We start from the raw sequence: 26,743 nt of genomic DNA, 5'->3' as shown, positions 1-26,743 counted from the left end.
CAATATTGCAATTCTCGAAAGATAATTCCCACCTGCTCTCAGTCGACGCCCAAAGCTCAAGGACCTTTCAATTCTTTAAACATTTGAAGTCCTGGCCGACTTATAACAACTCTCTATTTCAGGGGTCTCAAACTCAATTTACCTGGGGGCTGCTGGAGGCAGAATCTGGGTGAGGGTGGGCCGAATCAGATTTTCTGCCAAGCGGAGCAAGAGCCCGAGGAAGCTGCCCAGGAGTTTCCTTAGCCCAGCTGGGGCTCCGAGGAGGAGGAGGAGGGGCACGCGAGCCCTCGTCGCTGGCCACGGCCCCCTCTGGCTCCTTCTTCACTACCACCACCACCAGCAGCAGCAGGATGAAGAAGCAGAGAAGGGAGGAAGCGCCGGCGATCGCCTAGCTGGGGGGAGGAGGGCATGACATAAAAATTTTTAAAAACCCTCACAGAATTCACCTTGCTAAAGGAGAAAAGCCCCCACTGGTACCCGTGAAATTAAACAGAACAGGGCGGGGGGCCCCCAGAGGTGTGTGCGCACACATACACAAAAACACACATACACGGAGGTCCGGCAACCCTTCTTCTGAGCCCCCCCCTCAAAAAAGGTGCACTCAGCAGCAGCTACCCCCACCATGACAGAGGAGCAAACTTTGCGAGGCCAGCCTAGGCAGCCTCCAGAGGCGAGGTGGCTGAAGCAGGATGAGGAGGAGGAGGAGGAGGAGAAAGCACTGCCAGGCGCTGAGGTGGCCGCTGGCTCGGTTGGGGTTGCCGAGAGAGAAAGAGAGCCAGAGAGCTGCTTCCCTGGAAGAGGAGGTGGCGGCGGCAGCTGCTGTTGATGACTTGGAGGCGCTCTTTGAGAACGGGCCAGGAGCGAGCTCCGCTCTCAGGCATCGCTTGGTGGCGGCTCGGGGACTCAGGGAAAAGGGCTGGCAGCGTGCCTTGCTTGTCGGCTCTCCCCCAAGACAACGCCTCTTGCACCTTCCATCTGGAACTGCAGCCTGCCAGCCGGCAGACAGGTGGGCTGGCTGGCAGGCTGCAGTTCCGGATGGAGGGTGCAAGAGGCGCTGTCTTGGGGGAGAGCCGGTGAGCGAGGTGAGGCTTTTTTTGACTCTTGACAGCAGAGGATGCATGGGTGCTTCGGAAGGGGGCAGGCAATGCGGAGGCCACAAACTATCATCCGGCAGGCCGCAAATGGCTCCCGGGCCGCATGTTTGATACCCCTGCTCTATTGGATATCTTTTCTGACATTTGGATACCTTTTACTGAAATCCTGTGTGTACATTCCCCCCCTCAATGGTACATTTTTTTGTTTATTGTGTTTTTCAAAGTTTTATTTTAATTCTCTTAATTTTTGAGATTTCATTATATTGAAAAAAAAGGAACCTGCCCTGCTAAAGTGGCAGCAAAGACTGATTATTTTTATTTCATTGCTCAAAATAAGTTTAATATCAGCAATTAAATTAAATGGGGCCAGCAATGTTTCACTCTGGCATGAGCACCAACTGATCTATCTTTATGTCAGGAAGAAATGCAAGAAGTTAAATCAAAGACTCCTGAGGAATATTTCCAGTGAAATGGCCATGCTTTTCTGACTTCCTGGGCCTCAGATGAAAAATCTTTTGACATGTGGATGCCGGAGGTGAGATAAGACCATAAAGGTAAGCAAAAAAACAAAACAAATAAACAAAACACCTCTCTCTCCCTCACCTCCTGGTCTGCTCAGCCAGTTGTCCTTCTTCCCAAAAAGACAGAAATGACTGAGGCAGCCACCCGGAGCCTCCAGCTTAGATACTGTATATCAGAGAGAGAGGTACATGACATAAGTGAGAGTTAGGAGCCTTGGCAGCAAAGGTGATGATTCCCGCTATTTTCCTCTTGAAAAAGTACCAAGTGTTCCAACCAAACTGCCTGTAGGGACAGTCCTCTCATGAGGCCTAGTGTGACTATCACATCAGGCGGGCTATCCTACAACTCTCTGAAACCCCCTCCCCCCCCAAAAAAAAAAACTCTACAGGAAGGGTGATCTAGAAAGTCACCTGTATACAGGTAATTTCCTAGACCTCCTCTTCCACCATGCCTTAGTCCCAAGAACGTCTAAGAGGTAACCCTTCTAGAAAAATAGCCAGTACTGAATAGAGCTGGTGTCTGGAAGTGTCATCATCATCGCGGCTTCTACTGGCTTCCTCAGAGGTTCCCTGCCGGAGGCAGCGAGAGAGCTTGGACTGCCCATTAAAGAGACAGATTTTTGCCCTTCTTTATCAGCATGAGATGTTTCACATACTTGCATTCTTAGGCAGAAGCTTGTGTGAGTGACCCTGAATAACAGCTGTGTAAGATAACATCCATAAAGAGGAGACCTTTCTCCTAATATGTCATAACTAAACTACTGGAGCTGCGTACAGACCAAAAAAGGAAAGAAAAAAAAATCTAATATAGACCTCAGATCCACATACAGTATAAATGACAATGGCTATTTGTCAATTAGGTGTAACAGTAGACTGGATTGTTATTCTCATTGTGAACAATGTACTATAAAGTTTTCAGAGATAACCAGTATGGCACAGTGGAAAGAGTGATGGACTAGGACTCAGGAGACTAGGATTTGAATCCCAGCTCAGTCATGAAAACTCACTGGGGGAGTGGAACTTAAATATCTCACTTACTTTGAAAGCCCTGTTATAAGTCAGTTCCAACTTAACAGCACAGATGAACAAGTAATGCAATGTATAAATATAAAAATAGTAATATGTAATAGTAAAAAAAAAAAAGCTTTCCTCTTTTGATTTACTTTTTTCAGCCCCTGAAGAAGGCCAGAAATTCAGCCCAAAACTTGTTGGGCAATTTTAAATTAAAATGTATTTCTTTAAATCCTGAGACTGAAGTTTCAGATTTGTTGTTATTCCATTATTGTAAGAGGCCAAGTGTTCAAAATCTCAATCACAAAACTATGGAAAATTGCATTGCAGTTAAGCAGAAGAGGAGGAGGAGGAAGAGGGAGATGTACTTTAGGTTTCCACTTTTAAAAACATCCGCTAAAGCTTCAGCAAGTCTTCTACCCTGCACGAAAAGCTGAAAAATTTCAATGGAAAACATCACTTCACAAGGAGAAGCTACTGCAGCAACTACGTTCCGACGGCCACAACAGAGAATGATGAGGTAGAAGTACAATGCTGTGGAAGAGATCCAGTCATTCTACAAGGGAAGGTTATAGACATAGAAGAGCAAAAATGGAGGGAGCATATGTGGAAAAATGTCATAGAGTAGGTCTGCTAATGACTATAATTAAAGATATTTTAAACTTTTAAATACTTTAAAGGCTGTCATATAGAGGAGGGGCAGGATCTGTTCTCGATCATCCCAGAGTGCAGGACATGCAACAATGCACTCAAGTTACAGGAAGCCAGATTTCAGTTGAATATGAGGAAAAGCTTCCTAATTGTTAGAGCAGTAAGACAACGGAATCAATTACCTCACAAGGCAGCGAGTACTCCTGGAGGCATTCAAGAGAAATGTAGACAACCACCTGGCAGATATCCTTTGATTTGTATTCCTGCCTATGGAAGGGGATTGCTCTCGATGGCCATATAGGCCCCTTCCAACTTCATTATTCTGTGATTCTATAATTCTAAACATACTGGCAGATTATAAATTGGAGATCGGAAAACCCCACAGGTTTTGGGGATCTTTACTAGCTCACAATACCCATTTTTACATATGCTGTTATATCTAAAGTACTGTGTTATCCCTGAAAAAGAACCTTTTGAAGATAGCAAGAAACCCAAGAGCCTTTGGTTTCAGGCAATAAGCAATACCCTGCTTGTTTCCTTCAACATTCTCCTCAGTGCTTTTCTGTAGATTACTATACAGTCTTTCCAAGGGGAAAAAATTGAGATTTTATTCCAATTTTTTGGTTTAATCTTCCTGTGTATACTATGAAAACGGTGATTTATATATAGCTGCATACATCATAAAAACCGAGTTCATTCCAAATTCACCCCAAACTTTGGAAACTCAGAACTTCCCAAAAGTTTTAATTAAAACACAGTTAATATTAGGGCAATGCACTTTAAAACAGATGCTTTTCTAGGCAACAATGAAAAAGCCAACCTCTTCTGGAAATAAAACCAGAGACCTGGACTGGGTTTAATATATGCAGTGCCAGTCTGAGCTTTGCGCAGACTACAAGCTGCAGATAAGATTTAAAAACAGCAGCAGCAACAACAACCCAAAACTTTCACTCTTTGCTCCATACTTTTCCAGACCCTAAGCACTTTCTAGTTAAAAGGTAAAGGTTCCCCTTGACAATTTTTGTCCAGTCGTGTTCGACTCTAGGGGGTGGTGCTCATCCCCGTTTCCAAGCCATAGAGCCAGCGTTTTGTCCGAAGACAATCTTCCGTGGTCACATGGCCAGTGCGACTTAGACACGGAACGCTGTTACCTTCCCACCGAGGTGGTCCCTATTTATCTACTCGTATTTGCATGCTTTCGAACCGCTAGGTTGGCGGGAGCTGGGACAAGCAACGGGAGCTCACTCCGTTGCGTGGATTCGATCTTACGACTGCTTGGTCTTCTGACCCTGCAACACAGGCTTCTGCGGTTTAGCCCGCAGCGCCACCACATCCCCTCTTTCTAGTTACGTCAGCATAAACACAGGCGCGGGCTGTTATAACAAGCACAGAATATGTTGGTGTTTTGACCTAAATTAGTGAATTGAACTATCACAAGTATGTTCTTGTTGGTTAGCAATAAGCTACGAGGAATTTAGTGGGAAGGATGCTGAGATGAGGAACAGAGCAATTTAGAGCAGCTGTACATTGAATCCTTTACAGGAAGATAACTCAGAATTATAATTAAGGCATCCCTCACTGTGGGGTAGGGTAGCTGTGGCTGGAACATGTTTAGAAGAGGTTGACAGCAGAGGTGGGCGCCTTGACAAGATATAGGCCAGTGCTTCCAGACATTGTTGCACTGGCACTGCTGTTGACCTGACCAGGATAGCTATTTGTGTGGAATTTCAGGGGAGCCTGGAGGAGCTGCAGTCCAAAAACTTCTGGAGGGCTTCACTTTGCCTACCTTGATCTAGGGAGAACCTCCTGTTGCAGAGGACCGTGTAGGACCGAGTAACTGTGGAGCTGTGGGTAAATTGTCCTTATAATATTAAGTCTCTTCTCAGTTTCTGCTGTTGCAACAGCTTCTCTTCCTAGAGAGCATAGATTTATGCACATGAAGGATGCCCTAATTAATTCTCAGTTGTAGTCCCATAATGGATTCAATGTGCAGCTGCTCTAAAAAAAAAAAGGTTGGAAGCTATAGCTAGTGGAAAATGTGGCAGGCAGACTTGCTTAATGTTCACTGTAGAGACCATGTATCGTGGGCCGAGTATACCAGATTCCAATTTATTTCCAAACTCAATTCAGGATATAGATTTTGACCTATAAATTCAGAATAACTGAAAAGCCGATTCCTTCCATGTGAGCTTGAGTAGTAGCTTGCCATAAGGACAAGCCAAAGGATTCAGTTAAATCTAGAGATGGGCATGAACCTTGGTTTAAAGATTCATGCTGAATTGTCAGACTGGCACCAGGGGTGCTGTGTGTTCCCTTCCCCAACCCTGGATCCCCCACTCACCAACAAGTATGCACTGCTTTTCTTGTTCTCTTTGGGTGTTTGGCCAGTCCCGGCAGGAGCAGGTGCTTCCCTCCGCCACCTCCTCCAGCAGCCACCCACTCAAAGGGAGATCTGCAGGAATCCCTGCCCTGCCTCCTCATTGGAGTGTGTGGCTGCCAGAGGAGGCAGAGGAAGGAAGCATACAGGACTGGTCGAACACCCGAAGGAGAGGAGAAGAACAATGTGGGCTGGCTGGTGCGTGGGGAATCCAGCTGGGGTGGGTGGGGGAAAGGAACGTCTGGTCCCTGTGGTGTCAGTCCAACAATCTGGCACCACATGCCCATCTCTAGTTATATCAATCTGCAGCAACACAAGTAAACAGCACTTGTTGTTCATATTACTGATTGACGGTATCTAGAACAGATATTATCATGTGATGGTCAGTAGGAGTGGGATTTTCTAAATCAAAGACCTAAAACATGAAAGAGGCTCTCATTCAAAACATTCACATTCATTCAAATTCTCATTCAGAAAAAAGTCAGGCTTTTTTGGCGATTGCCAAAAGAGAGCATCTAAGTGTTTTCATGTGTCTTTCACGTTTCCACTTTCATTTAAACATTCAGCCCTCTTTTACCCTTTGCTGTCAAATTGCCTGAGATTTTCATCCAATACTGTTACAAGCAACCAATCAGAATGTGTGTATTGGGGGGGGGGGAGAAGCAGGAACTGTGAATTTTTCAAAGGGCCTCAAACTTAAGGGAGGGCTTTTTGCTTCCGTTGTTCCTTATGGGACCTGCGTTCTGAGCTTCTGCTGCCCTCCTGCTTCTCTGCCTTTTCCTTTTTGACCTTTTGGTCTTGACTTTGGTTTTTTTTGGGGGGGGGGACCTCTGCACCTGACATTTATTTAGATTATTTTTGCTGCTGCCAGACAGCCACCCTCAATTTCTTTAGGGATTTCCTTCCTCTTCCCCTCATTCCTTTCCTTTCTTGGATTCTTTTTTGCTGCTGCTTGTCCTGCCTGCTGCCGCCTGCTGCCTCAAAGAGGAGAAGGCATCGCAGGTGGGGGTGGGAGGGGACATCTCCCCATATTCTATTAGTTTTGCTTTGCAGGGTGGAGGAGGTCGTATTTTTCATTTTGCTGTTTTTCCCTTGTGCCTGTGCATATGTGGGGTACTTTGACTGTTTGACTGATTTTTTTTAAAAAAACCATGTTATTTGGTTAATTTATTGTGCATTTATTCTGTTAATGATATATATATTGGTGACTTTTTGGAAGTGCTATATACAGTGTGTGAGGGTTCAGTTTTTGGGGCTGTCGGTTCTTCAAATAAAGGACGAGTCGGTTGAGGTAAATCAAATGGTTCAGTATTTATTGCAACATCAACTCCAACAGGGTTCACCCCTAAAAAGGGGTTCAAAGATTCTTGCAACACATTGCTCGGCTTTAACGGGGTCCATAAACCGTTTATAAAAGGGTTTGTCGTCTCTGGGTTCCAAGGTCCTGTTAACAACGGCACAGTTCCCTGCCCAGGGTCCAGTTCTTCGTCCAGAGATATCAGCGGCAAAGTCTCTTCATCCCCACTCCACTCACCCCAGGACGACCCGTCTCCTCCTTCGACTCCCCAGGGGCCGGGTAACCCCCCAACTTCCTCAATTCGGCTATATGCCATTGTTTTTTCCTTTCTAGCTCTCGGGCTTCAGCTTCCCTTTCTTCCCGGAGCTTCCTTCTCCACTTCTTGGCCTCTGTCTCACCCCAATACGAAGGACGAGGCTTTAGCCCAAGCTGACGGCGTTTCTCTGCCTCTTCATGGGGGACACGGACCTGCTCCCACTTGTTGGTCCAGGGATCCTCCATCCAGATCCACTCCCATCCCCCCGGTATCTCCGCCGGCTTCCCTCTTATATCTCCCGCCGCTGCCTCAATCTCCTCCCTCCGTCTTCCCGCCAAAGATCCCCCGGGTTCCGGGGTCAGGGTTAACCCTTTCATAGTAGCCTCCAAATCTCCCGTATCTACCCCCTTATTTAGGTAAGGGGTTCGGCGACCTCTTGTTCCCAATCTGGGGTCTCCACGCCTTTTTCTTCCCGATGCGTTGGGGACGGAGGTGGGGATGTTTGAGTGTGAAGGGTTCTCTTCGAGAGCGACGGCAATCCCACTAAGGCCTCCATTTTGGGGGCCTCACACAGTGCACTAGTGGTTGGGAAGGGAGGAATTTAGCCTGCTAGTTCCAAGCAAGCAAGTCAATGGGCGTGCTGTAATCTTTATTAGAAATGAATTAATGATAGTGGTGGTGATGAATGTGATAATATAAACTACACAGGTCTGATTATTTTTCTTTCTTGTGTAATGTTTCCTCCTTTTAGAGTAGATTGATTCTCTGCTGCCTTGCTTCTGCTTTTTGGACTATTTTTAAGGCTACTTTACAACTTTTGGAGTGCCATACAACATGAATGGGAAAGCAACAAAGAGGGAACCCAAAAATGCTTCCCTTTGGTGCAAAATGAAAGGCCAAGTGCAGCAAAAAAATAGAAAATAAGGCACCCCTGATGGAACCCAAAGTGAAAAAAAGTACTCAGATTTTCCCTTTCCAAATCCTTAACAGTCAGTGATATTATCAATGCTGCTGTTAGTGATTTACAGGTTTTGGCCAATTAGGCTTGTTCAGAGATATTTAGCCTTCCAACCCAGAAGCAGTTATTTGTTCCATTGTTCTAGTCATGGAGACAAGTGGACCCTGGGAAAGCTGGGTCTATCCTGAGGTAATGTGGGCAAGAAAATAAAAGCGCTTCCTGGGTGAGATTAACTGCTTAGACAGAGAGATAAGGTCTTTCATTTTGGCCAGGGAGGGAATTTCCCACCAAATTATGGGACAAGGAGTTCATTTTTTTCTGAAAGTCTCATCCCTCATTTTCTTACTAGAGGCTCATAAGGATTCCTTGGATGTTAAAATCAAATGAGGACATGATACCCTTGGATCATGCATGCAGACCAAGGGCCTAGCAATGCTGCAACTTTTTACTAATGTTTTACAGCTGGGCCAGAGGGCTGTAGAGTTGCAAAGAAAAACTGAATTTCAGGTGCTGACACGTATAGATTTAAGAGATAGTTGGTTGTCTAATGACCTGCCATCCCATAGATTTAGAGGGACCGAAAGATACCATATGTTGGTTTAGGACATGCTGGTTCTTTTCTTCTCCTGGCACTCTGGGCTTAACCAGAAGAGTCTGTGGTCATTTTCTGTTTTGGCCAACACTGCAAGGAAGGCTTTTTATAATCTGGAATACTGAACAAGATGGCGGCCAATTTCTGAGACATTTCTGCATCCTAAATGAAATGAAAACAGGAAAACTGTGAAAAGCCAAAGACAACAAACAGTGAGCACATTGAGCAAAGATTTAGGCAGTATGGGTTGAGTTCCTCATTACAAGCAGGTAGATTGATTTCAACACTCATTTTAAACAGGGAAATAGATCATTTTTGCCAAATTTCGAAAGGCACCCTCAAAATATGAACAATCATGGATTTCCTTTTTCTTCTGTAAACATGAAAAATCATATACATTTAGCCCATGGATTTGAAATTTGTGATAATAAATATTTTTTATGTACCCTGGTTCCCCGAAAATAAGACCTAATCTGAAAATAAGCCCTAGTATGATTTTTTTGGGATGCTCATAATATAAGCGCTACCCCCCCCAAAACAAGCTCCACTTAAGTGAAACCCCGCCCTCCACCCTTGTGCAGCAACCAGAAGAAGATGACATGATTGTATTTGAATACATGTAGATTGTTGTACATGAAAAAAAGAATCCCCTGAAAATAAGCCCTAATGTGTTTTTTGGAGCAAAAATTAATATAAGACTCTGCCTTATTTTCAGGGAAACATGGTAGATGTTACTAACTGTTACAAATTTAAGGAGAACTCTAGGAATAAACCTACAGAATTTTTTTTCAAATCATGAAATAAAATGGGATGCAGCTAAGTCAAAGAGGGCTATTTATCCAGAATCCCATAATAACAGAATTAGGTTGTAAGCATGAATGAGAAGTTTGGAAAGCATTCTTGAGATGTTTTTATACTCTAAACTGTAGATTCATTCCTACAACAAAGTTACAGAAACTTTTGCTTCAAACATTGAATAATAACAGGTGTGGTGCCAGTAATAGAACTTGTTTCTTTATGTATTTCTTTAAATATATTTAAAATGCTATTAAAAGAATTGATCGTGGTGGCTTACAATCAAATAAATAATTTAATGTCCACAATGACATTCAAAAATAGATTACAGTAACAGAGATAACTTTCTCTTGGTTTCCTATATTTTCTCAACATGGCAACAATCACTTCCTATATAAGAAATCCAAAAAATGGCCTTTAAAAATTTAGGAAATTGTCCTGACAAAGGTTGTGTCAATCTTCCTTCTTCATTTTACACTAAATAAATATGATCCTAATATTTTTTCCACAGAAATATGTACAGAGCCCTCCGGGCCTGGAGTCATGGGTTTACCTGATGGCTGGCAGCATGGGGACTCTTCAAAATTCCCAGAATGCTCACATGCACAGTATCATTTAGAAGCCTTATACAAAAGTAAATAGTAGAGGTAACCTATCATGGAATGACCTTTGTTGACTTCAAGGACCTCTTTTTCCTTCTCATCCCACAATCTCAACTCATCTTCTCCTGCCCCTCCCCTCCCCTCCCATGGCAGGTATTTTTTTTAAGCTATAAGGACAAGCAACCACCTCAGGGTAACTGATGTTAATACAGTGGTGCCCCGCTTGATGACGATAATCCGTTCCAGGAAAATCGCTGTTAAGCGAAATCGTCGTCAAGCAAAAAAAACCCATTGAAATGCATTGAAAACCGGTCAATGTGTTCCATTGGGGGAAATACCTCATCATCCAGCGAAGATCGCCCATAGAGAACCGCCGATCAGCTGTTTAAAATCACTGTAATGCGAAGCTTCCCTCTGGAAAACAGCCATTTTGCGAAGGGAGGGAAGCCGTTTTGCAGAGCCAGAAAATCGTCGTTAAGCAAACAAATGGTTTGCAAAGCAGGCTCCTAATAGACGTGAAGTGAAAAACCCCCATTGGAGCCATCGTTTTGCGATTGCAATAGCGATCGCAAAAAACTCATCGTCAAGCGATTTCGACGTCATGCGGGGTATGCGTCAAGTGGGGCACCACTGTAACTGGCCGTCACACACAAGCCCTGCTGGGATAAATGAGAATCGTGGGAAAGGAGCACTGAGCTTCTGCACATTCGTCATTCCCTTCAGTAGGCCTGTCACACACCTCTAGTTGCCTAGAAGTGCTTCAGGGTTCTCCTATCGGACTTATTTTGGACCTTGAGCTACTTAAGCACATTTTTAGCATGGAAACTGGCAGCTGATATTTCCATTCACTATATCCCTTGGTGCCATCCCCCCCCCTTTTTTTTGGCAATTCTAGGATCAGAAGGCTGTTTTATAGAAATAAAGTTTACTATAGGAGCTGCCAATAAAAGAGAGAAAAGTATGGCAGTTTTATTGTGGCCTGGGGAAGTCTTTACCTGCGAGAGCCATTGACAGGTGAAATTCGTCTTTCAGAATCTTCAAAAGCTGCTGAAGCCCTTCTTCACCCTGCTCCAAAAGGGCAAGATTGTAAATGAAGTTGTAAAATCACGCTAAGAGAGTTGGAAAGCAGGTCAACCAGGATTCTTTTCCCATGACACATGTGGTTCTTTGACCAACACTTCTCTGATCAGACTCTCGTCTCCAGTCAAACAGGCTTGCCAGTTTTTGAAGCACCACCGGGCTGAGCAAAACAATTAGGAGGTGAGTATGGAGGGAAAGATCCCCTGTGTCCTGGCATCAGGGCAGACAGAAAGGTATGGGGGAAAAGAGAGGGAGCAAATGAATCCTAAGTGGTGACCCACAGCTGTGGATCCATCAAAGTCATTTATGTATACTAACCATACTGCTAGCAGTCAAAACAGGCATGCATAATAAAACAGGCACAAGATAATGTAAAAATCAGAGGATACAAATAGGAGAGCAACCTTTACAAGCACACTGCATAACCATAACAAGCTTTAACTGCACACTCCTGGTCACTGCTGAAACCTGAGAGCATCCAGTCCTGCATTTTAGCCAATACAGGAGTTCCCATGCTTCTCACATTTTACTAAGCCACCAAAGTTAGCCTGTGTTTGAGAACAGCTTGCCAACTTTCCACTTTCCCCCACTTTTTGTTATTTTTTTTCCCCACAATTCTCAACCCTGGGAAACAAATGTGTATAGCCCTTATTTCTTTTTATGACAGGAAAAATAAAAAATGCAGTAAAAATACAGAAAAATGCTGTAGCACAGGAGAGATGAATACAACCCCCTTCTGGTTTTCCCACACACAAAAGCTACAGTAAGGCAAGGAATGGTCTTCCCGTTACCTTTGGCCTACAAGGCACATCACTTATAGCCAGCATAGCCAATGGTGAGAGGTTATAGGACTTGCAGCAGTTCAGCAACAGTTAAAGGGACACAGTTGCCTTCCCTTCTAGCCTAGAACTCATGATATGGCCAATGGATTTCTCTCAAAAACGAAAGAGCTTTCATAAGTAACAGCCTATTTGATCCAAAATAAGGTGCAGGTTGAGAAAGTTGCATGAGTTATAATATGAATATTTGCTGTTATCATGTGCCCTCAAGTTGGTTCTGATTGATGTCACCCCTGTGAATTAGGGACCTCCAAAAGCCCCTATAGTTTTGATCAGCTCTTGAAAACTCAAGCCCATGGCTTCCTTTATTGAGTCAATCTACCTCTTATAGGGTCTTCCTCTTCTCCTATTGCCTTCCACGTTACCCACCAGCAAGCCTTGTCTTGATCCCCAAAGTACACTAACCTCACTTTAGTCCTTTTTGCTTCTAATGAAGGTTCAAGTTTGGTTTGATCTAGCGTCCACTTATTTGTCTTTCTTGGCTGTCCATGGCATCTGTAAAACTTTCCTCCAACACCATATTTCAAATGAATTACTTCCCTCCCACTGCTTTCTTCACTGGGCAGCCTTCATCTTTGTATGTAGCAATAAAATATTGTAGTACAGGTGATCTTTGCATGGTCGCCAGCCATGCGTATTTACAAAAATGTTTATTAAATAAATCATTTTAGCACACTCACATTTACACGAAGCATGCAGACAACACAAAACTGAACGGGAGGTAAGATTTAACAGGTGCAAATCTAGGAATGAAAAAGCAAATCTGATTTTGTCACTTTTGATTTTCCACTTACCACCCCCTCATTGGCACTGAAACACATGGACCCTATATTTCCTCACCTTATAGGCCAGACCCCAGAGGGCAGGCCTTCCGATGAAGACACATTTTGCTCCAAGTGCCAGTGCTTTCAGGATATCAGTTCCCGTTCGTATCCCACCATCCACGTAAACTTCAGCTTTATCTTGCACTGCAGCCCTAACTTCCACCAGAGCATCAATCTGCAAAGAGACAACCGATGAGAAATTGGCCTGTGAAAGGAGCAGCAGGAAGGTGGGTGAAGCCAAAGATGTGCTTTCTAACATTTCACAAACACATTGGTCGCAGATCACTTTCCAAGCGGCAGCACAGCACAACAGGGTCTATGCCACAATGGCATGCTACAGACATTTGCTCAGGAAGAGCTTCTTGTGCCATTACTTAAAAGTCAAGAAGAGAGTGTGCGCGCACGTGTACATGCATGTATAGACAGGCAGATCAACAGACAACCTACAGCAAAAATAGTTGTCTTATAACAGCTGGCCAGTTGTGGTCCTCCACATGTTGTTGAACTGTACCTCCCATGCTCCTTCACCACCGGTTGTACTCTTTTTAAAGAGCAGACAAACACCACCAGTTTTCTCCTTATTTACTGTATGAAAGATTGCTGAAGGTTGCTTGTGCAGTCAAGCACAGAAATGCTCCTACCAAGCAACATCAGGGATAGGTTACATATTTAAAACATGATCATGTCTTGGCAACTGTGAGGAGGGGAGAACAGAATGTGCTGTATGTATGAACATATCTGTTAGACAAATTACCAAAGATGTAGCTGTGTTAGTTGGTCTCAACTTGTTGGCAAAGTACAGGAGAAAAACAAAACAAAACAAAACAAAAAAGGGGGGCGGGAAATGGTAAAATGCATTTTTCTGTTTCCCTTTTATGTTTGTCAATGCATTTGAGGAAGACATCGAAAGGGAAGCTTCTTGTCTTCCTTTGTGTTGGCTTTGGGAAGATATTCAGCATGTGGACAAAATGTACCTCTCCCCTTCTCAGCCTTTAGGCAAAATATTCCAGAATAAACAGGGGGGAATTGAAAGGTCTTGTTGCTAGAAATATAATGTTCCCTGCAGCCTGTGTAGCTTTGAACTCTAATTTGGGAACATGAAACTTGTGTCTTCTCTTCCTGTTGCACAGACCCAGACCCCTCCTTGCTAGCTTCCATTTCTACTTTTTCCTCCTCCTTCTGCATTCATCCATTGTTTGCCCATTCACATCTGTGTACACACAAACGTCTAACCCAGCCAGGTGGAGACTGACTTCCTGCACACATTCACATGATGATAGGACTCTGCCCCATCACTTACCGCTGCAGGCACCCCATCCAGCTGTCGCCCTCCATGGTTGGATACAATAATCCCTTTCACTCCATGCCTCACTGCCAGTTCTGCATCTTCCTTGGTCAAAATTCCCTTGACAATGATGGGCAAGCGCGTCAAGCTCTGTAGCCAGGAGATATCTTCCCAACTGAGAGAGGGATCTATGGAGTTGGGAGGCAACCCATACTCTGTACGGTCTTCTCCCTGAAGTAGAGGAAGAGACAGAGACTTCACTGCTGCCCTTGCTGTCAGTACATCTACCCGATATTTCCCTGTCTTGCTCACCCAGAATTGAGCAGCTTCTGGTCCTCTGGATATCAAACTGCACATCTCATCAACCCTCAGCTTTGATAACTTTGGAAATGTCATTTCTGTTACAGGATTCCAGTCTACCTATGTTGCTCCTTGTTGCCATGTTTCTGTGCATGATTTATGAGTTAATTGGGAGACTAATCCTGTCTCTTTTTCTTTTGGCCTTGGATCCTGATGTATTACTGAAAATTCTCAGTTATAAGAAATTATCAGAAGCATAATACTGTACAATACAATGAATATATGACAATAAAAGTTAAAAAGAATGATGAAGTATCGTTGAAGGTTGTTAACACAATAGCTAAATGAGGAAGATTTTCGTGGTGCGACATCTTTCAAGGGAGCTTAGAGTTATGTCACCCCATGGAATCATGGTCGGGATTCACATGGGGAGGAAATGCTCATAAACACATCTCTGCTCAATCAGTCCAGCTTCTCCTTGCCCTAAAAACAGACAAGTTATATGTGAGCCATCTGCAGCTGGCTGGCAGAGTGGTCAGCCTCCTATGGCAGGAGGAATGCTCTCCCCATTTCAAACACCTGGGCCCATGGAGAAGGGGAGGGGCCAGACACACCTCTCGGAGGGGGAAAGTGCTCTGGTGGGGCTAGAAAGAGGAGGGGAAGATAGAGCACACGGACACTTGGCAGGATGCCCTGGAATGCCTCATTGAGGAGAACGAAGCCTCCTTATCAGGAGAGGAGCTGGGAGGGAGTCAGAAGGCCTTGCTAATCCGGGAAGACTGATAATGTGGTGTCCAGACCCTGAGAGGGTAAGCAAGGGGGCTGGGAAAGACAGACTGTGGTCTGAGCTCCCATCCTTCCCCAGTTGCTTACTCCAGCTGACTCCCTGGACTGGAGGGAAGCCAGGAGTGGCTCCTGCCTGCCCCAATTGAACATCTATGTGAACATCTCTGCTTAACTGATCAGAGAGTGGAGTAACTCCTGACCGGCTAGGGGACTACTCCATTCCCGGGACTAAGGCCAGAGGCTTGAGGAAGGAGCCTGGCCAGCATTAGAACTGAGAGTTTGAAGGGGGCTGAGCCTGCAGGGACATTCATTTCTGTTTCTTCCCTCTGCAAGCCAGAGGGACATACGGACTGGAGGGGCAGCCGAACTCCAGAGGGTTCTGCTATTGGACTAGGTTCTGCTATTGCCCAGAGGGGCTTGGTGCTGCAAGGAACCCCAGCACCCCCACAACCCACCAGGGCCAACTCTGCAAGAAGGCATGTTTTATGCATCATCTTTCCACCTTTCTTTGTTCCCAATAAAGTCCTAATTCTATCACAACTTTTTGCCTCGTCATGGAGGGAGCATCGGGGGCCACTCACACTGTATCTTAGTGATTTGTCAGGAGGAACTCCATTTGAGAGGTTCTAAAGGTAGTGATCGGATGCTGCCTTGAGTCCCAGACCAACTTTCACCTTTATCTCTAGGCTGGTTCGAAGCTGCCCAGGAAAGTACTCCTTCTCTAAGCCATCTGAGAAACAGTCACTTGAGGCCAGAATGAAAGGGTAGAGAAATTGGCAACCTTTAAAACACACTGCTTCATACTCTCTCTCTCTCTCTCTCTCTCTCTCTCTCTCTCTCTCTCTCTCTCTCTCCAGATGTTCTTAGACTACAGCTCCCAGAAGCCTTCACCACCACCTCTGCCGGCCAGGATTTCTGGGAGCTGAAGTCCAAGAACATCTGGAGGGCCAAGGTTGGACACCACTGGACTAGAGGATGGTTGAGTCTATTGAGCTCAACTTCCCTCAGATTCTTATTTTTCTAAATATAATTCCATTTAAAACACTATTCTAAATACTTACTCTGAATAACGTAATGTATGTTGTCATGTTCTGTCTGAGGTCTGGCTCATGTTGCATTTTTAATTTTTTTTGTCTCCATGAAAACCTGTGTAGGTTTCTTACTCACATATTAAAAAAAACTATTGAAAAGATCAGAAGTGCATATATATCAATGGCAAGTTGTGTTCTGCCTCATTTTTAGGTTTGGGGAGGGCGCATTTAGCAAATTTGCACTGAAATGTTTAAAAATCAATTTCTCATGTACAGTATCTGTATAAGGACTTTGATTTTCTTCTTTTTGCCTGCTCTCTAGTGGACACACCAAGTGTGCAGTACTATTTATAGTTAAGAAAGTTTCTTATTAGTTTGAATTGCAGAGCCCTTTCCTGACATTTCTCACAAAGGTCTGGGAATCTACTATTTATCTTTCGTTCATGTTCTGTCATTAAAGCTGAACATCACCATCTTAATGATCCAATTTAATATATGTGACATTTTTGAAACAAACAAACCAACCATCTCATCCTCTCCAAATTTGCCTGTTTTGTTCCCTGGCCTTTTGTAGACTCCTGACCCTGCTCTAAAAGATATTCGATAGTTTGCTCTCTCAGATCCTGCCAAGACTTACCAACACAGGTTTCCTGAGGGCTTGACTACATGGCTGGGTTGAGGCAGGTTGGAGCAGGCTGAATAAGCTTGCTAGGAGGTCAGGGATTGCCATTTGGTACAATCCTCACATCCAAATGCCATCCGGAACTGAAGTGACCTATTTAGTCTGCTTTTTAAAAACGTTAGATATGTGTATTCTGAATAGAGATGGGCACAGATTAAAAAATGGATTGCCAATTTCATTCAAAAATTCATCGATTCGTATTCATATTATCTTAAAGGTCTGGTTGACAGCCTGCCACAACCTAGTGCTGTATCAAAGTAGAAGCTCCAGACAGTGTCCAGAAAGGAACAGGTGCAACCACTCTAGGGGCAGGTTGGTTCGCTACGGCAAAGATGTCGTCTTATTGCCATCTTTCAGAATGAACCAGCTTGTCACTGAAGCAGACTGAATATCAGGCTAAATGCCCATGTAGTCAGCCTCTGAGTCCCTTGCCCTAAGCTGACTTCCTATCAAACTGTCACCAGTGCTGGAAACCATCCATAAGCCTTAGTTCTGGTTCTACCACAAGGGGAGTGGTTTGAAGATGGACCTCAAGCATTGCCTGGGGACAGCCTGCAGAGTCCAGAATGGATCCTGAAAGAAAGATGGAGCTCAGTGCCATCAGCACAATGGCTCCAAGGGAAGGCACAAAGCATAGTTTATGAAAAGACAAACCCCCAGATATAGCCATTGCTTAGCCCTCTTGAAACCTCTTGCACTAGAGGGATCAGAATGAAGTTGCAAAGTTCGAAAGCTGGGAGGACAACAATAAAAAATAAGCCTGGTTTTACTTAAACCATAGTTTGCCTGTTGTAAATCTGAGCAGCTCAACCTATTTCTTTGGCTCTGCATTCCTCCATCCTTCTCTCACAAGCTTTCACGTGAAATACTGTTAAGAGTTTACAGACCTCAAAGAAACCTTCCAAGTTCTTCAGTTTAACAGAAGACAAGAACTGGAAGTTGTTGCGGATGTCGTCCCGCCTCTTCCCAGTGTACGGCAGATCAGCTGTGAGCACCAAGGCCTGGAAGCCCAAGGACTCTGCCTTTCGCACCAGCTGCTCAGCGATGGTCCTGTTCCGGTGAATGTAGAGTTGAAACCATCGGAAGCCAGCAGGAGCAGCAGCAGCGATTTCTTCCATAGAGCAAGTGGAGTAAGTGCTGGCAATGTAGCAGATATTCATAGCTTTCGCTGCTTCAGAAAAATATGAAGAGGCAGTTTGAGCCAAGGGTACTAGTATAAGTCTGTCTTCGACCTGTTGCAGTTCATGCCCTAAGCATAAAAAATGCCCGAACTGCTTGCTGAAACGGAGGTATCCTGTTTTGATGAGACAAGTTTTCTTGTGTCCTTCTATTGGGATGCTCTCTCAGTGAAGATGACACATCTCTTAGGCGTGCTCCTGGCTGACATAACCATTACCTCAGTCTTCAGAGCATGCCTCTTTATTTAGACAAAGATGGGGAACCAACATGGCCATGGCTTCTGCTTCTATGGCTCATTCAAATAGAAGTTGGGCCCTTTAAGACCGGGCTGACCATGGCTTGGCTAGGGAGAGGTGAGGGCTAGTCCCCAACATGTCCTACTTGCCCCTTCACATATTCAGTATTCATTCTGGAAGGAAACATGCAACTTCCTTTTGTGTTCTTGTTCCCATAAAAGGCTTATTCTCTGCACCACGGAAAATGCAACAAATAGACATAATACATAGTTAGGTCTGTCCCACTCTGTGGGTCATCTCCTTACATTGAGAACAAGCTGGGGTTGAGACTTTTCATGGGGACTTGAGTCTCTTTGACTCCCTTGCCTTGCCAAAACAGCTCTGCTTAACCATGAATAAGACTGTGCCCAAAAATATCACATGCCTGACCCAACTGCGGAAGGAATGTCAGAAGTTATGTGATCAGGATTTTGCAGTTCCCATATCCAAATGTGTTCTCCTGCTCCAAAAGGCAGGAGAAGCCCCTTCTGGAAACAGTCCTGCAGCAGAAGTTGCCTCTAATGGGGTGAGAGTCTGGTTTTGTTCTATTTCATTAGTGTATTCCTTTTAGCTGAGTTCTTAGGCAGTGGAGAATGTGCAGGAGTTTTGTGTGTGAACACACGGTGAATCTCATCCTAAATGTGCACATCTGCCTGTTTATTTCATAAGCCCATCTCACCACCAAGTAGCCACAAATTGAGATCAGATACCTACCTGAGGTTTCTACTATCATTTCTGCAGAAGCAGGATGTCCACCCCTAAGGCAACTCTGACATGTGGCCATCCACCACTTCCCATGGCTGCCTGCTCTTACGGTCAGGAATTTCTTCCTAATGTTCAGTCGAAATTACTTCTCTTGTAATTTGGATCCTCTATGTCAAGTTCAACTCACAGTAACTTCATGGGAAAGAATTCCTGGCCTACCTCTTGCTGTGCTCTGCTCCCCATCGGGACAAGCCAACTTGTGCATACCTGTGGGAGCAATTCCCACAGGAAAGCTGATCTCCGTGCCAAGGATAGTGGTTCTTGTATCCATCACAGACATATCCCTCAGCAAGCGTGGCCGGAAGTAGATTCTGTTGGAAGAAGCAGATGCCAGAAGCTCAAGAAATCAGTACTTCCAGTAAAAGCCCAAAGAACCTTGAAAGTTTATCTTTTTATATATTAAACTGCTCCGAATTGTGCTTTTGTACTAATAGGGAGGTATATGAATTGAATTGAATTGAATGAATGAATGAATGAATGAATGAATGAATGAATGAATGAATGAAACAAAAACCCCTTATCCATCCCTGACAAGCAGACTGCTCAGCAGTTCTTCTACAGGGAGAACATGCTGTACAGTATTTTTTTCGTGCTACCTGAGAGAATAAAGTAGAGGGACCATCAGCATTCCTATTATCTCTCCTATGTCTGTCCAGCATTCCTCCAGCATGTGGAATGACAATGTCAGTTGCTTCCTACAAAAATGGCATCTCCCAGTGTTTCAGGCATGGGTGGGGAGAGTGGGAGCAGGATGGAAATGAGGACCAAACTGTAGCATACAGATAGCGCATCATTAGAAGAGAGAATTGCACATGTGGCAACACTATCTGATTGTCACCAGCAGAAGTTCTCATACCTCCTGTAGTTCTCAGACAGCTTGCTGAACACCGTTGTTCAGTGTTCAGCAGAAGCTTTATTTGGAAGTACAATTAGCCATTCATAAAGGTCTGCCTGAAACGTATGTCTGGAACATTAATGGATTTCAGCTTCAAATGATGGGCTATTTGTAATGTATAGTTTAACTCAGAAAGAAAAAAGACGTGAACAGTGCAAAAGGAGGAGAAAGTTTCTGCCTGTGCTGTTTCAACTGTGTTTCACTCATTGTTTTTTGTTTTCATTTTCTCTCCAGAATTCTTTGGATCTCAGGACAATTTTTAAAATAAAAACATATTGTGTAGTACCATACAAACAATGTATCTGTCAATGTCTCTGTCATTTATATGAGTAGTTAAATAGTTAATTCTTACAGCTATGTATATAATCAGGTAATTTTTATACAGTCTTAGAGTCTATTCCAAAAATGTATTTAAATGTGTGTGTGTGTGTGTGTTTTTTTTTTTTTTAACATAAGCCACTAGAGGACACGTTTTTTTCTTTTTCTTTTTTAACAAACACAAACAGACATACAAAACAAACACAAACATACATGCGGGGAGAATATTTTCCATATATCCATCTAGCATGTAGAACTAACTACATAAACCATATAGGTTTAAGTTTGTATATTAGACCACTAGTTCTTAACCTTGGGTTACTCAGGAGTTTTGGACTGCAACTCCCAGAAGCCTTCACCACCAGCTGTCCTGACTGGGGTTTCTGGGAGTTGCAGTTCAAAAGCATCCGAGTAACAAAGGTTAAGAACCACTGTATTAGACAATATATGTATGTTAATCTTTATGGTTTATGTAGTCATAATTATATATTAGACGGATATGGCCTAAATATGTTTAGTAGGGCAATATGGTTCAAGTATTTTTTCAGTTAAAAAACAATTTTAAAATTGGTAATTAATTTTGTTAGCAAAGCAAACATCCACTGCTTCAACTTTTTCTTAAAAATTTAAATATGCATCAGGAATGCAAAGTCTGGCAAAGAAGCTCAAAAACACGCTGACTGTAATGTGGTTGGTATAGGCAGAAACCTCTAATGCTGGCACAACTGCCCTTGAACTGATTAATCTCAGATCTGCTGGCACAATCAGCTGGCAGAAGAGCCAAAGAACAGGCGGAGAAGGGGAAGAGTGGGGAAAGAGCTGAATTACACCAGATCCTAGCTTGTCCTAGACCAGAGACGCAGCCACAATGCCAGCAGGCCAAAGTCAGGGCAATCCTAAGTAATTTCCAGTATTCCTAGCCTGGGAGGGATATGAATTCAGCACAGCTTCGTCTGGTTTAGTATCAGCCCTAGAGATGGGCACAAACCAGCACAGTGGCGCTTCATGATGGTTCATGGATTGTGGGTTTCCGTAACCACAAACCATTAATCGGGCCTTTTAATAAAAAACGAACCAGTTCATGGTCCCTTTGGTTCGGGCCCATCTCTAAATGAAGAGGAGCTTTCTGTGTAGCTCAGGCCTGGGGCAAGGCAAGGTTGGTGCTTTGGTCTATGAAGAGGGGCTTTCAGGGGGAGGGCACGAAGCAAAATGAAACGCCAATCATGAAGAAGTTCAGTATTTCATTTCGCTTTGCGATTACCTGAACTGCCCACGAAATGAACCACAAACCAGCCCAGTTCATGGGTCATTTCCTTTCTTTCTTTGTTTCCTGGTTTGTTTCGTGGCCATCTCTGATCAGCACAGCCAGCCCTCAGCCTTCCTGGCTAGTTCTTACTGAACGCCTGCCTGTTGGCCGTCATGGATTAGGTCTCTAAAAATGTTCCAAAGTCTGGGGAAAAGGATATGAAAGGAAAGCAGTAGCTGATGGTTGTTTTGGTGTAGCTACAGCTTTGTTTTTATAAATATGCCGATGCAGTTCCAAACACTAAGTTCGGAATGATGGATTAATAAATCATTAAAATAAACTTAGTGGGAATATGAAAATAAGTATGGTATATATTTTAATTTCTCTCTCCCTGCCCCCTTTCCTCTTTTTCTCTGGGGTTAAAAAATATCTTCAAAATTTCTGGAGATGTTGTATCTCTAATTGTCACATATACTTTTATGAGAAGTGGCAGGCTACAGCCACCCCAGCTGGGGAGAGACAGAATCATAGGTTCTGCCTCCATCTTGCTATATTAAGCTTCTTTTTCCAGATCCCATTTCTGTCCTGAAAGATACCAGACCAGTCACTTTTGGCCGAGTTGAGTGAAGTTTGTTGCGGCTCTAATGCTATGAGTGAGATTACACCAGGGCCTTGATGTGAACAGTCTGAATATCAATTATAACATGAATGCTAACCACTGGTCCTTTAAACCAGTGGTTCTTAACGTGGGCGATAATGCCCCCCAGGGGGCGATTTCATTTTTCAGGGGGGCGGTAGAACGAAAAGGGGCGGTGTGGGGGCGCTGGAGCAGAAGGGGGGCGGTAGGGGGGCACTGGAGCAAGCCACATCTGTGAAGATGGCTGCAGCCTTTTTACAGTGTGCATGAATATATATTTTCCTCCAATTTTAATTTAGTTTCAGACTTTTTGTCTTGAAATTTTTAGTTCCTGCATTTGTTTTTATGCCCTCTTTATATTTCTTTTTGAGTCTTAAAATTCACTTGCAACTAAATCATTAAATGTTACTTTTTGGGGGGCATTTCATTTTCTTGGAATTTAATTTTGTTTTCAGGGGTCACTGGATTTAAGTGTCTTAAATAAATAAATAAATAAATAAATAAATAAATAAATAAATAAATAAATAAATAAATAAATAAATAAATAAATCATCACTGCGGGGAGGGGGGCGATGATAACTTCCTCAATGGGTCAAGGGGGCGTTTCTTTCAAAAAGGTTAAGAACCACTGCTTTAAACCACCCACAGGTTTTCTATCATACCTTTTAAAGGCTGCAAGGTTGTCATCTCGAGTACAGCATTCATCAGCACCAGCGGCAAAGAAATCCCAAACAGCCTTTGGGAGATGTTTTTTAGCATAAGCCTCAAAGTCTGACAAACAGACTAGCATCATTTCAGAGGAAGGTGAGAGGAGCCTGGGAAGAAGAGAGAGAGAGGATAAATCTAACAAGTGCAGGTAGCAAACGAGAGTTCTGAAGTAGACTGTTGGGGAAAAGTAAGCTAAACGACATTTAATTTTCAATTCTCAAAGTAGGCTGGAATGGCTAGTCTTCTATAAAATTATATACTGGCTTTCATTTAAAATACTTTCCCCCCTCAAAAAACCCCCACAAACCAGTTACAGCCCCCAAACTACTACTTGTCTCTGTGCAATTGGAGTTGATTGTGTCATTGCCATGATGTTCTGATGAACTCTACCCAGCCACACGGACCAGTGATCACTGCACACAAAAGACCAGCTGATGACACCCATAAATTTCAGTGACAGATCATCTCTTCCCCTTATCACAACAACACACCCACAACAACAAAAAACACGCTGATCACCATAATCACCCAATCTCCTGTAAAGGACAAATGCTGATCCCACAGCTATAAATATTCAACTATCCCACAAAACCGCACCAGAGCACAGACAGGGTTCTGACTCCTGTCCTCTGAATTTGCCTTCAGAACACGGCCAAACAGCCCGAAAAACCTACAATAACCATAGGATCCCGGCTGTGAAAGCCTTCGAGAATACAACCCAAGATAGCCTAAAAATTTAAAATAAACAATTAAGGGTGTGATCAGAACAGCAATAAAAGATTGTGTCATGGAAAATGGGTGGGCTGGGTTCATAATCCCCTGTATGTTGTCCAGTTGCCAGAAATAGTTTGCACTGGACCATACCAAAAGCAGTCTAAAACAAAGGGCACTGCTCTTATCTGATTACACCCTAAATGAATAACTCAAAACCACATTGCTTACTGTAGTAAGTCACTCTAGGGTGATTCACTCAGTCGGTTGGGATTTAGAGACTCAACTGCATGAGTTCCATTTACTCAATTGGGCCTAGTCTAGTTACGACTTACTTTAGTAAGACCCATTTAAATCTATGAAGCCTATGGAGGCACTGATTCACCACATGTCCACTGATTCAATGGGCCTGCTCTAATGTGACATATTATGCTACGCAACCAGATTTCCGGTCAATATCGAGTTAAATAAAAACAGTTTGAAAGAGTTTTCAGAAACACATTAAAAGTACAAAATATCACATTTAAAAGCTTCCTCCCTGGGCAACCAGTTACTGGGGGCAGAGGGGAAACTGCCTCAATAAAAAAAGTCTTGGCCCCTTGCCAGACAGACAGCAAAGAGGGTGTCTCCCGTAGGAGGGAGTTCCATAGTTTGGGAGCAACAATAAGGAAGGCCTCTCGTATCCTCTGAGGGCCTGATCTCCTGTGGCAAAAGAACACCAAGTTCTATTGATTCTTTCCATACCTCTGTTGTACTTGATACATTTATTTCCATGGTCATATGGTATATATTCTGGCGGGAACGTTCCCAACTGATGCTGTTGATACTCAAGTTTATACTAGTGTACAAGGTGTGCAGTCTACTCAACGTGTACTGATATTGTCTGTATTTGGTAATACAGTATTTCCTTGCCCATTCACTTGCAAGGTATGTCACCGCAGTGCTTTGCCCCCTGGAAAATCTGAGAAAAGTATGCTTTTGGCCATTTTCTGGGTACATGCTCAGAAGGAAGGAAGCTCTTAGGAGCAATACTTTGTGACTGACACTTGCCCTTGTTTCTTTTTTGTATTTTTTTTCTCTGTGTACTGTTGGCCCCAGTTTTCCATTAATGCTTTCAAAGTGGCTGACAAAAGGATCATTGGGCAAAGAACAATATAATCACTTCTGAATAAAGGCATTGAAATAATAAGAGATGTCATAATGGAGACCTGGAGAGCTGGATTCAGCCTTCCCCTTGGCTGCTGTCATTCAAAGGCATTTCAGTGGCAGTGCTGAGACAGTGTTTGGCCTCCCTCTTGAGCTCCTGGCGCTTCATGATCTTAGCTGAACTGTCTGCACAGTTCGAACAAACACAGAAGGACTGCGAACAAATTGAAGTTATGGGGGAGTGACGTTGGCAAGATGCAGACTACACCGTTGCACATTTTGAGATATGGATTAAAAGCCTAGAGAACTGAATACTATGTGGGAAAGGGCTGTGTGCATAATCCATGACATTGGGTTTATTGTTTTTTTCTGATTTAGGAGTCAGGTATACAGGAATCACTTTCCCTATTATGAGGTCCCCCAAATAAAGATTGGTTCACACATGTTGGTATCACCTAAGTGCATTGGAGTCAATTAAGTTGTTCAGTGGCCAGGCAAACATTCAATTCAAAGAACTGTGATGTATTGTATATAGATGTATGAATCAGGCTACAGATCATCATCATCATCATTTACCAATTTCATTCACCTCCCCACCATTGCGTCTATAGAAGGAACTTACTTTCAGAACTGAAGAATTAGCAACACCAGCTGCACCGTTTTGGTTCACCACAGATTTCAGTATGAAGCCTTGGCTGCTTCTTGGCTTGTGTCTGGGTTAGAGGAGACAAAGACATGCTAGATATTTAATCAATTACTGCAAGAGCTTAAAGCTTAACTTTCCCGTAAACTTTGTACTGTTTGTGCTCTTCTGAATGTGCTTTGATAATGAAACTGTCTCTCTAGTTAATATATGAATTGCAGGTTCCATCACTCTGGCAGTTTTACTAGAGATAGCGGCATGTCAGAAACCAGCCTAAAGGCCATCTTCTGCCTTACAGAAGGCAAACCACAATAGTTTCAGAAGTATTTGCTAGGGTATAAGTAGGATACTGTATCTGTAGAATCCATGGGGATGGGTGGAGGGGAAGCAAACATTTCACAATATTGCTTCCTTTTCAATCTCCTTTCATGAGAGATATACAGTATTGAAAATTGCCATGTATTTTCAAAACACACAATTTATTTATGCACTGGCATCATTGTAGGATCAGGTCAACAGCTCAAATATAATATTGTAGCATGATATATTCCGGGCAAGAAAACCTGGAGCACTTCCCGGCCACTCACAAAAATACACATCACGGTCTACTGTTTGACAGTTTATGGAATATTAAATTGAAGAGGGATATAAAAAGGCCACAGCTTGAATTGATTGCATCAGAAAAGTATTGACATAGCATGAATCCCAGCACTGGGTGATCTGCCTGCCTCTGACGGCCACCTTCCCGGACTGTTGCAGGGTAGCCAAAGATTGAAAGTCAAAAATGGATGTGCATCTACTGGGCACAAGACCAGTAAGAGGAGACTCACTGGTACCAGATGTGGTAGACTTTGGCAGTCCCCCCCGTCAACCCCCTACTCCTTGATACCCATGGGAAGAGGATCCTTGCCTGGGAGATCATTGGACACCAGAACAATTGCACGCCTGGTTTGTTGCTCTGCGTTGAGATGCTCCTTTGCGTTCCAATTTTAAGAATAGCTACTAAAAACCTCAATATGTCATGGTCTTTCCCTTCTTCAAAAGTGAGCCCGTCTAGGCACTGTCTGGAGCCTACCTGCTGCCATTTGTTAGTGCATAAACCCAGCAGCTGTGCTTCTGCAAGGCTGAAGGTTAACAGGAGGGTCCTGAGGCAGAGGCTTGAGGTGCCAGCAGAACTGCTCTTGTGTTGGCTGATGCAGGTGGGTGGGCCCATGAGTTTCAAGTTTGTAGTTCCCAGCA

At 43.6% G+C, this 26,743-nt stretch overlaps 1 protein-coding gene across 2 annotated transcripts; it reads right to left on the bottom strand.

The window, feature by feature from the left end:
• Window positions 1-8,721: 8,721 nt before the first annotated feature.
• Window positions 8,722-25,594, bottom strand: HAO2 (hydroxyacid oxidase 2). 2 transcript variants are annotated; one of them, XM_020789585.3, is made up of 8 exons: window positions 25,484-25,594; window positions 22,959-23,111; window positions 19,360-19,511; window positions 17,869-18,152; window positions 14,198-14,413; window positions 12,914-13,072; window positions 11,150-11,219; window positions 8,722-8,919 (listed from the first exon to the last, which is right to left on the bottom strand). In XM_020789585.3, the coding sequence occupies exons 2-8, from the start codon at window positions 23,087-23,089 to the stop codon at window positions 8,864-8,866; spliced, it is 1,068 nt and encodes a 355-aa protein (XP_020645244.3). In that variant the 5' UTR covers window positions 23,090-23,111; window positions 25,484-25,594; the 3' UTR covers window positions 8,722-8,863. The 2 variants fall into 2 exon arrangements, with proteins under 2 accessions (XP_020645244.3, XP_078240845.1); XM_078384719.1 differs by lacking the exon at window positions 8,722-8,919 and having other exon boundaries at window positions 10,839-11,219; window positions 17,869-18,149.
• Between the last annotated feature and the right edge of the window lie 1,149 nt (window positions 25,595-26,743).

This window comes from Pogona vitticeps, chromosome 2 (assembly GCF_051106095.1).
Source record: "Pogona vitticeps strain Pit_001003342236 chromosome 2, PviZW2.1, whole genome shotgun sequence".
Classification (NCBI taxonomy): Eukaryota; Metazoa; Chordata; class Lepidosauria; order Squamata; family Agamidae; genus Pogona; species Pogona vitticeps.
This window is presented reverse-complemented; position numbering and strand designations above follow the sequence as displayed.

What these genes read in the sequence shown, in the direction of transcription:
- HAO2 (XM_020789585.3), bottom strand. Translation starts at nt 23,089, where the DNA reads ATGATGCTAGTCTGTTTGTCAGACTTTGAGGCTTATGCTAAAAAACAT. An exon ending in ACTTGGAAGGTTTCTTTGAG is followed by an intron (nt 14,414 to 17,868) that starts GTCTGTAAACTC and finishes CCTCTACTTCAG; the next exon opens with GGAGAAGACCGTACAGAGTA. An exon ending in TCTGGGGTCTGGCCTATAAG is followed by an intron (nt 11,220 to 12,913) that starts GTGAGGAAATAT and finishes CTTTTGGAGCAG; the next exon opens with GGTGAAGAAGGGCTTCAGCA.